At 41.9% G+C, this 16,061-nt stretch overlaps 1 protein-coding gene across 1 annotated transcript in view; it reads right to left on the reverse strand.

The window, feature by feature from the left end:
• PKP2 (plakophilin 2) overlaps nt 1-11,221 on the reverse strand; it is a 95,369-nt gene extending 84,148 nt beyond the window's left edge. The window contains exon 1 of the mRNA XM_039247694.1: nt 10,931-11,221. Within this exon, the coding sequence (XP_039103625.1) occupies nt 10,931-11,153 (223 nt within the window). The 5' untranslated portion in view covers nt 11,154-11,221. The remainder of the gene's footprint in view (nt 1-10,930) is intronic.
• Between the last annotated feature and the right edge of the window lie 4,840 nt (nt 11,222-16,061).

Here is a 16,061-nt window from a genome sequence, read left to right on the forward strand (position 1 = left end):
CAGAGGATAAAATATGTAATGATGACTACCGAACACATATAATAACTCAGTCATGCCCTTTTCCAAAACGAAAAACAACAAAGCAAATAAAAACATAGCATATTTACAGGTACATCCTCTTTAAATAAATCCAACATGAAAATTCAGATCTTCTAATATGGAATATCAGGGTACCTTCATATTTCAAAGACTTTGTTTACTTCACAAAATGAGGCAGGTATCTTCCCTAAATGGAAGAAATCTGTGGACTTGGCCTGGCACCTCCAATCCTTTCTGTGTGCCTAGACAAATCACTCAGATGCCTCAGTCTCCCATAATTCCAGTTACTAACAGAATGGGTGAGACAGAGGTTTACCTGAGAAACCATATATATAAGTGCTTTTAAAATTATAAAGGAACATGCAAAAATGAGATAGTTTTTAAAACAGAATTTGGGGGAGCGCCTAGGTGGCTCAGTCAGTTGAGCATCTGAATCTTGGTTTTGGCTCAGGTCATGATCTCATGGTTTCCTGGGTTTGAGCCCCACATTGGGCTTTGTGATGGCAGCACTAAGCCTGCTTGGGATTCCCTGTCTCTCTCTGCCCCTCCCCCACTTGCAATGTCTCTGTCTCTCTCAAAATAATAAACTGTAAAAAAATTTTTAATAAAATTAAAAAATAAAGTAGAACTTGGATTACAAAAATTTGTTTTTTACACTTTTTCATGAATTGATCTGTTCTATTTTTTTTTTAATTTTTTAAGTTTATTTCTCAGAGAGAGAAAGAGAGACAGCATGGGCAGGGGAGGGTCAGATAGAGAGGGAGACACAGAATCTGAAACAGGCTCCAGGCTCTGAGCTAGCTGTCAGCACAGAGCCCGACGTGGGGCTCGAACCCACGATCTGTGAGATAATGACCTGAGCCGAAGTCGGACGCTTAATTGACTGAGCCACCCAGGCTCCTCTAATCTGTTCTAGAATGGGGGATAAACTAGTGTGCATGCTTTAATTTACACTGTGTTGTATCTCAGAGTTTTTATTCTGGTAAATTTACCAGTGACATTGAATTTAACTTTTTCTGGTTATTTGTGATTGACCCAGACACTGAGGATCACATGATATCGTGGTTTTTCCAGCCATTCATTTCATTCGTACAATGTGGAAATGTGCCTCTAGAGTTTCCTAAAGAAGGTGATGATTTATAGAAACTATTTCAAATTAACATTACATGGGCAACATTATCCATACCTTTTCTTCTAAGTATGCCATTGACATTTTATGGAACCACTTTAAGGGAAATGAATGAGATAGTTACAGAACAACTTTAAACCCCACCTCCACAAATAACAAGCAGGTCAGGTCAAAGCAATGGTAGGAGGAGGGGTGTTGATGGTAGTTGGTTTTGAGGGTGGAAAGAGGCCAAATTGCTCGGAAGATTGCACAGGTGTAGACCTCACAGGATAATGTAATTTTCTCTCTTTCCTGGTCTGAACGTTAATCTGAATGTTAGGATTCTGTAAGCAGCTCTTGGGAGAAAATATCTTGGTTTCTGGTTACGGATGCCAGTGCTGTCCAAAATAATGGATTATTGCTAGGGTTAAAAATAAACTAACTTCCATAATCAGTTTTTGTTTGTGGGTTTTGTGAGCAACTTTATTACCTAACTGGTTAAATTTAATACACTTATAAAATCAAACTGATAAGCTTCTACTGTGACTCTATTACCTCTATCTGAGCACATTTAAAAAATCAACTGCAGCTTCTCTCATGGTAAACAGACTATTGAAAACAGCTAAACAGGCAAACAAAACCTTTATATAACCTGCTATTGGACACAGTAGTATTTACATTCAGAAAAGCATCTTTTTTTTCAAGCTTCTAGTACTTACTTCTTGTACTCTCTTGGTTATAAAACTGATTTGACTATAAGAAAAGAATTTGTAGAGCTGGAGATAGAAGCAATTCCCATGAAAACAGGGATGGCTAAAAGTATACACAGAAATCAGCGGGTGTTCACTACTAGTGTTGATTTGAACACTACCCATAATTGTGCTGATGCTCACAAAACGTTGTCTTCACAGTGTGGGCTGACAATGGTGGAAAGAGAGCCCAGAGGTGTAAAAACTATCATCTTCTTGTATTTGGCCTTTCACCAGCAGCCTCTGCTAATAGCAGTTCTCCTCACACACCTTAAAAAGCTTTAACTTCTGAGCATCTGGGTGGCTCAGGCAGGTAAGCTCCGATTTTTGATTTCCTCTAGGGTCCTGACCTCATAGTTTATGGGTTCAAGCCCCGTGCTGGGCTCTGTGCTGACAATGCAGAGCCTGTGAGGGATTCTCTCTCTCTCTCTCTCTCTCTCTGCCTCTCCCCTGCGTGTTCTCTCTCTCTCTCAAAATAAATAAATTAAAAAGAAATTTAACTTCTTCACTAAAACTGGGAGCATGTCATTATAGATGAGACAAGGCGTCTTAAAAACTGATTAGAATTTGTATAAAATTCATATTTAAATGGCTCCTTGGGGGGTCTGGGTGGCTCAGTCAGTTAAGCATCTGACTTCCACTCAGGTCATGATCTCGCAGTTCGTGGGGTTCAGCCCCGTGTTGGGCTCTGTGCTGACTGCCAGCTCAGGGCCTGGAGCCTGTTTCAGATTCTGTGTCTCCCTCTCTCTCTGACCCTCCCATGCTCACGCTGTCTCTTTCTCTCTCAGAAATAAATACATTCTTTAAAAAATTAAAAAAAAAACTTAAATGGCCCCTTAAAGTCTGTTGGTACTGTTATCTACATAGCCATTCTACTATGAGTAAAACTGTCATTCAACCTGGCACTCCAAGTTCTTACCAACAAAAAAAAGTAGGAGCTTAAAACATGAATTCACTAGGACTTATCAGGAACCATACATCAGGGCTCTGGAACTGGTGAAGGATTTTTCTTTTGCCTGTGTGGGCATATGACCCAGGATTCATTTTCCTGGACTTACATTAAAATATATATTTATATATATGTATTTCTTTTATCTTCTTACTTTCTAAGAAAAATGAACAGATATTTCTGGAAACCAAAATTCTACACCATGCATACAACTCAGGTGAGTTCTTGCTCAGGCTAGACAATGAACACAATTTGTTGGTTTAAAAACTATGACAAAGAGGGGCGCCTGGGTGGCTTAGTCGGTTAAGCGTCCGACTTTCGCTTGGGTCATGATCTCGCGGTTCGTGGGTTCGAGCCCCGCGTCGGGCTCTGTGCTGACTGCCAGCTCAGAGCCTGGAGCCTGTTTCAGTCTGTGACTCCCTCTCTCTCTGACCCTCCCCTGCTCACGCTGTCTCTCTCTCTCTCTCTCTCTCTCTCCTAGAAATAAATAAAACATTAAAAAAAAAATCTTTAAAAAAAACTATGACAAAGAATTATTCCAAAGTAGGTCAAAATCTATTAACGTTCTGCATTATTGAAAAATGAACAAAAAGTGTGCGGTGCTTATTGTGACCAATTAACACAACTTACATGATCAAATATGAGAAACAACTTGTATACTGGGTACTAGTTATGACTTCTCATAAAGCTGACATTCCAGCAGTCAGCATCGGTGACGCAGTGTAGGCACAGCACGGCTGCCTTCCGACGAAGGTGACTATGCCAGGGACAGACCAGCTCTCCTCACAGAATGGGCCACACGCTCCATGGGCCACTACGGATCTAGTCAATGGCTATTATCCCTCACACAATATGCCAACCAGCCACCAGAAGTCTTGAGTTTTCAGGAGGCCCCTAAACAGCTTGAGATTATCCTCTGGTAGAGACATTTATGGCATTTGGGGGGACAGTCCTCAAATTACTGCTCTCGATGACTACAAAAACACATATTACAAAGGCCCTTAGGTACTGCAGGTATCTATATCATGCATTTTGTTGGAGTAGCCAGATGAGCAGAGTGTGTGATTAATAAGCACACTGGTGAAATACTAAGTTTTTCTGTCCTGGAAGCTTCCAAGTCTATTAATTCCTGTGACGTGTCTCCTTACTTTGGCATTTCTGCCAGTTCATTTGCTGAGATATCCCTAATGATAGCTTCAGAACTGTGATGACACTTACCACATCATACTCACAGAGTCAAAAAGATGAGTTTACGGAACTCACCAACTTAATTATTTTCTTTAAAAAACTCACTACGGGTTTTGGTAACAAGTCTCGGTCATTATGCTGCCCCTCACTTGCCAGAGCTAGTCTCTTCCCTCCTGACTCGTTCAGAGCGGCTGGCCCTTCTTGAAAATCCTCCTCCCACCAAACCTTCCAAACATATGGTCAGAAATCCCCTGCATTTTCCAGACTTTGCTCTTGCGGAAACATCTTCTGTGACTCGCAAAGATCTTAACTTGCGCTCAAGATCTCCCCCTACCCTCTGAGATAGTGCCCATCCAGGGACACAACTGAACTGAGTTTTGAGCAGCAGGTAAGAGTTAACCAGGCAGAGAGAAGGGAGGAATGAGGGCCCCAGGGTTAGGAACACAGAGGACGATAAGTCACACGGGTTTGTTTGGTGGGGGGTGTGGGAGTGGTGGTGATAAGATGAAGTTTGAGAAGTTGCAGGCATCAGACCCTGAAGAACTTGGAATGCCATGCTGAATGACGGTTTTACTCACAGTAGAAGGGCTACATAGATAACAGCAAGGAATTTAAATCAAGAAATGATGCAGTGAGACTTGAGAGTTTATTCCAGTAGTGAGGCGAAGAATGGGCTGGAGTGAGGCCAGATTAAAGCAGGAAGAGGTTATCTTCTAGGTAAATTTTCACATCCTGACAGAAAGAATAGCATCTTTTACTACTGCTTCTAGTACAGTCTTGCATCAGCACTTGACGAGTTCATTGTTAATTAGTCATATTTCCTTACGCATTCGAAATACGCGAGTTACACAAATTCAGTTTGCACTTGATGCTTCAGGCTGACGTCTACCCTGTGGATCGCCAGAGTGGGGCCAAAATGTGACGATGGTAGCCACAGGTGTGTTCTTGCCTTGGACTGCTTGGAAGGTGCTCAGGCATTTTCTGTTTCTCTGTCATTCTGGGAATAGAGAGGAAAAAATTTCTTTCCCCCTAACGTAGGCAGAATCTTTCTTCCTGTGTAGAAAAATTATGTTCTTTTTGACAAGGTGGATTCTACATCTGGATGCTAAATATTTATTGTCATTCTCTTATCTGTATGGCTTGAGTTTTCTGTCATATTTTGGTGGTCTATAAGAAGTCCCTAATATCTGTCAAGAAAAGTTCTCATTTGTTTTCCTCCTTCAAAGACAAAAGGTAATCCAATATAATAATTCTCATGGGACCCTCCTTACTCCCATCGTATGGATGTTAGTCAGATTTAAGATTTAGTGGAAATAATTTATTAAGCTTTTAATGAGCAATACTTTCTTCTGGAAATTAAGAGGTTACACACCTTTGATCATGATGCTTCACCAATTAACACTGTTAAGTCAAAATCTGATTATCCCAAGGATATAAATATATAGATTCCTTTAATGGTAACAGCAAATTGCACTTTCAAATGCTCAAGGTTCCTTTTTTTCTAAATATGCATTTTAATCTAAGTCTACATATCGAGTTCCTACCTCATTTTAAGCACTTGAGAGAACAATTAGTATGTCTAACATAGCAATAGATTTAAGTAGATTTTTAAATATTTCTGGTATAAGAGAATCTGAAGTGGTTATTCCTTTTTGTTAATTTTTTTAAAAATATTTTTATTTATTTCTAGGAGAGAGAGAGAGAGAGAGACAGCATGAGAAGGGGAGGGTCAGAGAGAGAGGGAGTCACAGACTCTGAAATAGGCTCCAGGCTCTGAGCTGGCAGTCAGCACAGAGCCCGACGCGGTGCTCGAACCCACGAACTGCGAGATCATGACCTAAGCGAAAGCTGGACACTCAACCGACTAAGCCACCCAGGCGCCCCTCCTTTTTGTTAATTTTTAAGATTATTTATTTTAAGAGAGAAAGAGAAAGAGAGAAAGGTGGGGAGGACAGAGAGAGAGAGAATCCCAAGCAGGCTTCATACTGTCAGTGCAGAGCCGGACACAGGGCCCGAGCCCACAAACTACGAGATCAATTTCTGAGCAGAAATCTAGACATGGACACATAACCAACAGAGCCAGCTAGGCACTCCTGAAATTCTGTTATTCTTATCATAAGAAGTCAGGCAAGTGAGCAGGCTTACTCTAATAGAAAATTAAGTTTTCCCCTCATTTTTCTATCTCCACTTGCAACATTGCCTTTAACTGTTTACTTTCCAGGAGTATGGCATTTACATTTTCATACATTTATGTACATGTACAAAATAGCTGGAATCCAACATTTATCTCAGAATTGTGTAATTTTAAATTCTTGAATATCATCTGAGATGGAACCAAATGATTTTTTATGGAACTTATCAACTCTGTTTTATAAATTCCAGAGATTCTAGCAACATATGTGCTTATTATATTTCATCACTATCAGAGATAGGTTGCCAATAATGTGCTTATTCTCTTAGCAAAAGAATAAATAAATAAACCTTTTATCAATCAAACCAGAAATTAGGTTTTAGTGTAAAAATCAATGTTAACTATATTGAATATAAAATAATGCAAGCATGTATATCTTTATTCGAATACATGAGAAAAAGGTTTTAAAGCTGATAACCAAGCAGCACTTTAGAAGAATGAGCCCACAGAACAACAAATACCTTAAATATCTAAGTCAAGTGAACTCCTCTCTGTTCCCATGAATGGAACGGGCATAGATAACATTAAAGGAGACTTTTTAAAACTCTAAACAACAGTCTTTTCTTGAAGGAAACGTCCTGCAGTTTATTTGTGACACATAGACCAATGAATTTTTATAATCAAAATCACTGTTACAGCTCCATTGATTCTCAAAGATCCCTAAGACACTCTCACTCAAAACATTATCCATAAAGCCAGTGTGTTCTCACTTTTTCTAAGGGTGTGGAATATATTTTTTGTAATCGTTTTTTGCTAATGTTCTATTTCCTTTGAGTAACTATAATCAGAAGAATTTCTAAACAAATAAACAAACCCCGCACATTTTTTTTTGTACTCAGATCTGCTAGACACTAAACAGAGTGGCCCATGGGCTTTTTAGGCAGACACAGAGGTACCTGAAATCAGGTGGCACCAGTGATGTACAACGTTCAGAGCAGCATCTCTCTGCCACCCCACCATCTGACTCTTTTTCCCCCTCTCCTGATGGCTCCCACTCTCTGAGTGATTTGTCACCTGGCTCCCAGAATTGCTTCATTCCTGGAATTTTGTTTTGGCAAACAAATAATTCATACAAGATTTGAACAATCACCCCCACCCCAACCTCACTCTCCCCAATAATGCCTATTGCCTTTTTTTTGCTTCCTTTGCTTCCTTCAGTCCCTTCTCCAGAATTTCCTCTGATCACAGATATTCAAAACCCTTGACCAGAGAAACTAAATGATATGCCGTAAGTTTTCATGGTGGATTTCCAAAGGAGGTGAAAACTTTATTAAGGTATTGTCCACTGTGTTTAGGAGTATTACATACAATTTAAAACATGACTTACTTTCTATTCAAGCACCCTGGGGATCGTGTAGTAAGTGTAATAGTACTTTCAAAATAAGTGTAATAAATAGGTATGGACACTTAAAATTTTTTCCCTTGCTACTACTTGCAATTCTTAAATGTCTTCTCTGTGACGTTTATAAAATAATTTTTAAAATTCTCTACAATACACTCATTTCACAATGCTACTGCCTACCTCTGATCCCCTGTCCCTCTAACGTCCCCTCCACCCACTCACCTCTTAAGAGTTACAGGCAACTTTAAAATGTTCAGCGTGGCAGTTTAAAACAGCAACAAAAGTTAGAATGATTTACAGTGAAAGCCACCCACCTATATACCGAGGCATTCAAGACCCTGGCCGGGTATTTATCAACAAATCAGCCTCATTTATCGCATCTCTGTTTTCAGCAGATTATCTGCTGCCTCAATCTTGCAGGTATGTCAACAATTCAGAATTCTCCAGGGCTCTGGAACTAACAGCAGTTAACACCAGGGTCGTTTCTTCCCAGACTTTTTTGTGTTGATACAGGATTCTTTCCAGACCAGCACTATTTCAACAATTGCTTGTCTGTTTCAACTTTAGAGACAAGACAATAATACGGAAATACTAAAAACAATACTCACAAGTCACAAGCCCCCCAGGCCTTTTCAAAGAACTTTAATTAACATACATGAACCATCCCTGGTAATTGTTCCTTGGCATGACATGTTAAATTCCATTGAAGCCGATTTCCTTTTTAAGTCTCAGAAAGCTGAGGCTTTAGAGTAAGTAGGTGTTGTTAGCTGCCTTATCTCTCTGCCTGACTTGTCCTTCTGTGTAGGCTGCTGAGTGTATTTCAGCTTGCAGGGAAGCTCCTGTTGTAATCAAAATATTTCAAACACTTTGTTCCTTAGTATAAGGCAGAACCATTCAAGGAGTTGCCCTAAGCATTAGAGCAAAAGCACCAGGACATAATTTGTTCTCTCATATCAATTCTGTGAACCATGAAATATTCCTGCTGCTCTCTCCTGGAATGCTCGCTCCGACCTCTGTCCCATATCCAGCCCTACTGAATCTTTGAGATCTAAAATCTCAATTCCTCTCAGAAGCTTTTCAAAATTCCCTTCAACTAGGTAGTCTCACTCATACTTCTAAACTCTATAATACGTTCTTTGGGTTTCTCACTATTTTCTATTTGATAACGTATTTTTTTAAAGGGTGGTTTCCTTCTTCAGATTTTAAACTTCTTGCACAAAAGCAAGCAGAGTCTTATGGGTGATTCAGCACCTGCACAATGCCCCGCATGAAGTACAGACTCATTCGGTAGTTCTTGAATTCACCAAGCAACATGAATTAACCATGTTGTAGGGAAGACAGTTCACGTGTGGGTTTGGGGTCAAGCATCCATTAAATGTTCAGAGACTGATGCATTCTTCAGAAGTGAAATGGAGCTTCGTATCTATCTTACGCAATTGTTTTAAGGATTTAATGAAAATATATGAAGAGTAGGGGTAGGCACATAGATGCTCAACAATGCTCCCTTTTCTTCTGTTCATTTCCCCCATTTATTGAATAGCTGATGTCTAGTTGCTCTTCCAGCTAGCCATTTTCAGAGGGCAAGAAAGAACATACAATGTGCATCCCTTGTGTCCCCCGAGAAGACGCTAGTTTGGTTTCCCGTTAACGCTGGACCTGCATAGACTGATAGGTGCAATGATACCACTGGTCAAAGATTGGCATCAGTTGACTTGCAGTCTTTAGTCACACTCTCGAATGTAAATTTAGGTTCTTTTTATCCCATGCACTGTGGCAGTTCAGGGTTATCTAGACCTCCCCACTTGCAGAATGACCTCAGTTCTTTACTTAGAGGAAAATGAGAGGGGATCAGGAAGGCCTCAGGGCCTAATAAAAACCCCATTTTGTATTAACCCAAAAGCTAACAATACAACTGATGAGTGGTTTAAAAATTCAGGCATGGCGATTTAAATACCAATTCTGCTACTTACTATCCGTGGGAACTTAAGTGTTACGTAACTGCTTAGTTTCCTCATCTGTTAAATGGGGATTTAAACACCTCCGACATATTTTTTTTTGAAAGCATAGTAATAAATGCTTTCAACCACATGGCCCAATTCGTAGCACACAGTAGGCAATTACATTAACTACAACCATTAAACATCTCTTTACCTTTAATGTATGTAAATACTGACTGCCTGATCCTTTAGGATTCTTTAAAAACCTGAAAACAATATAGCCTCCTAGGGACAGCTGTTTTAAATCTTTGTTCTGTTTTGCAAGTATTTTTTTCTTTTCCAGATGGGTTCTACAATTGCCATTGCCCAAGTTAGGTCTTTAAGAAACAGTTCAACATTGCAGGAAACAAACGGATATCTCAACTTAAATGTTCAATTTCTTTTTCTTTTCTGCAATAAGCCTATACTGATTTTATAATAAAATAAATTAAATTAATAAGTGTTACTGTGTGGCTCTGATTATCTGACTTTTAGCAGGGGACAAAACGATATTTCATGTTCTCTAATTTTAACAACTGGTTTGCCGTCTTCCCTTCCACCTCCCCTATCAATTAATTACTAATATAGTGCTGTGGGGTTTTTTTTAAACCGCTTTTACTTCCACGTTTTAAATTTTTGGAGAGGACTTCTGCGCGGTGCAGCGAGGCAGGCGAGGCTGCTACTGGCCGGGCCAAAGTCCCCTTCCTCCTCCTCCTCCGCAGGTGGCGTGGCTGTTCCCGGGCCCAAACCTTCCTACTCAATGCTTTTCACTTCCTAGATCAACCACTCGCTCCGCACAAAGGGTGGAGCGCCCCGAAGTACCTGGGCGAGGAACCACAATCCTAATTTACAGGTTGTAAGAGGAAGGGCCAGTACTTTCAGGTTTTCTTGAAAAAAATTATATATATATGGAGGGGTCATAGACTCTTTAAAAAATCTAATAAAAGCTAGAAGCATATTCTCCCAGAAAAAAAAAATAGTACCAAATTTCTGCACAGAATCTCAAAATGTTTATAGACTCCCGGAGCTTCCAGATTAAGTCCACAGATTGCGGGGGGGGGGGGGGGGGAGGGTGTTAAGGAAGGGGTGAAAATATTGTACTGAATTCTTTCACGTAGATATACACGTGCATCTAATATATGTAGATACATATATGACGAAGCTGAGTAAGTTTTTAGAAGAATGATTTCCCCAAGTAAGTCAGTCTGAGTCTGGAGGAGCGGCGGGTCATACAAAGGGACGGCGAGCAACAGGTGGGCAGAACACCAGGTCCCGCACCCTCAGGAAGCAGCGAATCAAAGCAACAGGGCGCGGAGAATGAGGGATGGGTAGGAAAAGGGATAAGGGGTGGGATCGGCGCGGTGCGGGGAACGGCGGGCTCCACTCACCGTTGCCCACCAAGCTGCGGCCCTTCCGGGCCAGGGTCTGCTGCACCTGCTCCTGGATCCGCAGGCTCTTGGCCGCCTGGCTGCTGCGGCTGCTGCTCCCCGCCAGCTTCAGCTTGGCCTCGGAGGGCAGAGCCAGGCTGGAGCTGTCCAGCTGCCCCAGGATCTGCTGGCCCAGGACTGTCCGGATGTAGCCGCACTCAGCCGGGGAGCCGGGGGCTGCCATGGGGCCGGAGGGGCGACGGAGCCGCTAGCCTGCCACGAGACCTGCGGAAGACGCTGCAGCAGAGCCCAGGGCACTGGCGCGAGCCCCGCCCCGCCGCCCGGCCCCGCCTCCAGCCCCGCCCCCACGCCTAGAGCGGGGCCGGAGCCAGAGGAAGCGCGGCCTCCGAAGCCGAGGTCCAGCTTCTCACAGCGCAGGGGACGCGGCTCTGGCCAGGCAGGCGCGCTCGGCCCGGCAGCGGGGGCGGGGCCGGTCGCGCGCGCGGACACCTGGCGAGTTGGAAGCGCCCGCGGGGAGGTGGGAGAGGGGCGCGGTCCGCCCGGGGTCGCGCAAACCTCCCGAGTCACCTCCGATACCCGCCTGCAGGGGCCGCGCTGTGCTCGGGCTACACGGCTCGGCGTCCGCGCAGCCATGGCGAGGGATGGGATTTCCGCTTACTTGCAGAGCGGCCGCCCTCCCGGCAGGTGCGCCCTGGAGAGTCCCTTCTGATCCTGGGCTGCAGTTTGCCTCCGGGATCCCGGAGTGAGTAGCAGATCTGGTTAGGCAGGCTCTGTCAGACTGTTTAACTTTTCGTGGTTTTCCTGGACCTGAGGGTGAGAAAGGTCGGGCAGAAAGGACAGTAGGAGGAAAATGTGCCAAGAAGATGACGTGTGTGAAATGAAAGACTTTTAAGTAGTTTTTTTTTTTTTCTTAGTACAACTTCAGGGGCTATGTACTTTTTGCACAGATGCCGTCCCAGAAACATATGTTCTTCCTCATTGAGAGCTTCTGTTTTCTCTTGTAAATACACAAATTGTACCCAGTACACTCTTGCTCACCCACTCTCTTGTGAACACACCCACACAGAGAAACTCCAATAAGAAGCGCTAGGGAAGAGCACGCTTTTAATAGGTGATACTGTTTAATAGCCCTGCTAATGTTGATTGAGTCTTGTTTATGATAGGCTTTTTGTGGGGAGCCCATGCAAGTGGCCTCTGACTTCCAATCGGATCTTTCACAAATGATATTTATCATGCTATTAATTATGTTTCACCCTCAGTTGACTACTGAGAGAACTTGAGAGCTAAGCTTAACAGAAAGGGTCCTTGACCTTAAGGTTTACAGCCTAAGCCACTTGTCCAGATTTTCCTCTTTGGACTTGAGAGACAGAAAGAAAAACCTCTATTCCACCCCAGGTATTAAGGAAGATAATCTTTCCTTTGATTGCTTGGGAGTGTATGTTCACTGTCCCTCAAATCACTCAGTTACTGCAAAACTCCATTTATTCAGGTCTGGAGTGGCTGGAGAACACAGCCTCCTCCCTGTCCTGTGCATACACCACTAAGTTTACACACACACTTAATGCACAGGTACATGTGCTTCCAGGGAGTGAAGAGGAAATCAAGGGGCCCAAAGCCTAGACAACAGAGTGGTGATAGTTCCGCCACTCTTTCTCAGCTGGCCACAGGCTAAGGCCTTGTGGAATGTAGTGCTAAAGTGAAGTCATGTGGTTGCTGGGTCTTAATGCCTTACAGCAGGACCATTCCGAAGTAGATTATACCCTGTGAAGAGTTCAATTACGTAGCCAGATGTAAACATTCAACCCCGATGCTGAGATTCAATTGAAAAAGATCGGTGACCTGAAGGCGGAGTGATGATAGAGACTTCTAACAACAGACTCCCTTCCTGTCCCCTTCTTCTGTCTCTCCCCCACTCCTACTCATAGCCTCTTATTAAGGCCCTGGGAAGGCTGCATTGAAGGACATTTCAGTACCAGCCCCCATAGGGCCAGCTGAGGCCTCCCTGTTTTTGTGCCTGGAAAGCCATAACCTACAAGGTCACCTCTGCCCCCATCTAACCAGGGGACTGGAGAGGAATTTTTCTCATTTCTTTTATTTGACTGAGCCAAACTTTTTTTCCTCTCAAGTAGTTTTTTTTTTTTTTTCCTTTTTAAGTGTGATGTTATAATTGACTATCCTCTTAGGTAGGTACCAATATTGAGCACGTAGAAATCTGGTGATAGGATAGGTGGGTGATTAGACGGGAGGAAGCTGGTTGAAAGCCTAACAGTTTGTGAGGGAGGCAGATCTGCGTTCAGATCTTAATTTGCTCTTTGTGAACAGTGTGGCCTAAAGCAAGTTGCTTCACATTTTCGAGCAGCAATTCTCTTACCTGCAAAATGAAGCAATAAAAGGACCTACCATAAAGTGCTGCCGTGAGGAATAAATAGGTGGTTCCTAAGAATACTCAATAGGTAATTGCTTACTGCTGTTTAACAAACATCTTCCTGGGACCCACTTTTGGAATTCCTCAGCTCCTTGAGGTCTTTGCTCATATGTCAACTTGTTCAGTGGGGTACATTCGCACACCCATACTCACACAGAGTCCCTCACTGTCTCCCTTTGCACCTTCATTTTTTTCCATAGCACTTATTTTCATTAAAGATGGTTTATGTTTCAGTGATTTAACTGTTCATTGCTTCCTGCAAGAATATAAGCTTCATGAAAGCTGGGATACTTCATTCACTGCTGTTCTCTGGGCCCTAGAGTAATGCACATGGTAGACAATAGATATATGTTGAGTGAATGAATGAATGAAGCATAAAAGAACTTAGTATAAGAGCACCTGGATGGTTCAGTCAGTTAAATGACTGGCTCTTGATTTTGGCTCAGGTCAGAATCTTACGATTTGTAGGATTAAGCCCTGAGTGAGGCTCTGAGCTGACATTGTAGAACCTGCTTGGGATTCTCTTTTTCACTCTCTTTTTTGCTGCTTCCCTGCTCCTGTTTGCACATGCATGCACTCTCTCACACACAAATAAATAAGCATTTTTTTAAAAAAACAGAACTTGGGGCACCTGGGTGCCTCAGTCAGTTAAAGGTCTGCCTTCAGGGGCACCTGGGTGGCTCAGTCGGTTGAGCATCCGACTTTGGCTCAGGTCATGATCTCACAGGTCATGGGTTCCAGTCCCGCATTGGGCTCTGTGCTGACAGCTAGCTCAGAGCCTGGAGCCTGCTTCAGGTTTTGTATCTCCCTCTCTCTTTGACCCTCCCCTGCTCACACTCTCTCTCTCTCTCTCAGAAATAAAAATTTTTTTTTTAATTTTTAAAAAATGTCTGCTTTCAGCTCAGGTCAAGATCTCATGGTTTGTGAGTTCAAGCCTTGCATCAGGCTGTCTCCTCTCAGCACAGATCCTGTTTTGGATCCTCTTTCCCCCCCTCTTTGCTCCTCCCCCATTTGAGTGCTACCTATCTCTCTCAAAATAAATAAATAAACCTAAAATTTTTTAAATTTATTTTCAAGAGCGCGAGAGAGAGACAGACAGACAAAGCATGAATGGAGGAGGGGCAGAGAAAAAGGGAGACACAGAATCCCAAGCAGGCTCCAGGCTCTGAGCTGTCAGCATAGAGCCTGACGTAGGAATCAAGCCCATAAACCATGAGATCATACCTGAGCTGAAGTCGGATGCTTAACAGACTGAGCCACCCAGGTGCCCTAAACTTTAAAAAATAAAAAAGAACTTAGTATATTACGTGGTATATAATGAGTGGCCAAAAACTGTTAGCAGTAATTATTTAGGCTTTCAAACTCTTTTGGTAACGTCTTATCTTTTAAAAAGTCACATAGATATCACTATATACTCTAGGTATTCTACCTATTATTTATGTAATATTTCCATAAATAAAAAAACAAGCTGAACTGAAATAATTTTTGAATACTTTCATAATTCAATGGTTCAGTAGAACAGTCTCTGAAAATAAGATAAACATATAAGTTCATTAAAAGATCTCTTTGAACATGAGAATTCTATTGCATAGCAATAGTTAATTACAAGGTGAGGAAGTATGCAGACTCTGGTATTGTGTCTCAAAACACAGAATAGATGTACTTCTACTCCAACAGAGTGCAAGTCCTGTCATGTTCTTTGAATTTCCTGAGAAAACTACTTAGCTGACTTCCTAAATTGTGAGCAAGCCCCGAGATTATCTGCTAAAGGTAGCTTCTGGCCAACAAATTGCGAAATGGAAATAAAATGCTGTGAATAGTTTTGTGGTGTTTGGTGGTTCTGCAATCTGGTACTTTTTAGAATCTTGGTTCAATTTTGAAAATGCTTCACTTCCTTCATTTTTCATTTACCGAAGGAAAAAAAAAGTAAAGTCATAGCAATATTGAGGTGGAATGTAAATAACAGATACCTGAATTCTGAGGTTACTTCTGGAAACCTGAAATAAGGATTCGAAAAATTGTTGAGTTTTAAATTTGCATTTTTATCTGATTTATATATTATGGCCTGTAAGCACTAATATTTTATTGTTTTCAAACCTACAGTTAGGGTTTCCTCAGAGTAATCTTTATTTTCCTTTAACCATTTACAAATTCCAGTATGGAAAATTCCAATATACACAAAATTCATAAAGTTACTAGAAGACTCTAGTATACATTTTGGAGCAGAAATAATATTTTACACCTTTTTTTCAACATTTATTTATTTTTGAGAGAGAGAGAGAGAGAGCACAAGTGGGGGAGGGGCAGAGAGAGAGGGAGAGAGAGAATCTGAAGCAGGCTCCAGGCTCTGAGCTGTCAGCACAAAGCCTGATGTGGGGCTTGACCCACAAACTGTGAGGTCATGCCCTGAGTCGAAGTCAGATGCTCAACTGACTGAGCCACCTAGGCGCCCACAGAAATAATATTTTAATGAAGAACATTAATGGCATCAAAACTCTTTGATTCATATTTTAAAAAATAAGCTTTAATACACTTTCAAGAGTGTATTCTCTCCTAAAACATTTTCCTGATACTATTTGCAGGCTATTAATATCTATGTCTTCTAAAAATATTTCCTAAATTAGTGTAAGAGACCTGGCAGATAGAAAATTTTAAATAAACCTCAGGTTTTATTTCTCCTGTTAGCAAATGGATACGTTGCCACGG

Source organism: Hyaena hyaena, unplaced genomic scaffold (assembly GCF_003009895.1).
Source record: "Hyaena hyaena isolate Hyena2069 unplaced genomic scaffold, ASM300989v1 scaffold_303, whole genome shotgun sequence".
Lineage (NCBI taxonomy): Eukaryota > Metazoa > Chordata > Mammalia > Carnivora > Hyaenidae > Hyaena > Hyaena hyaena.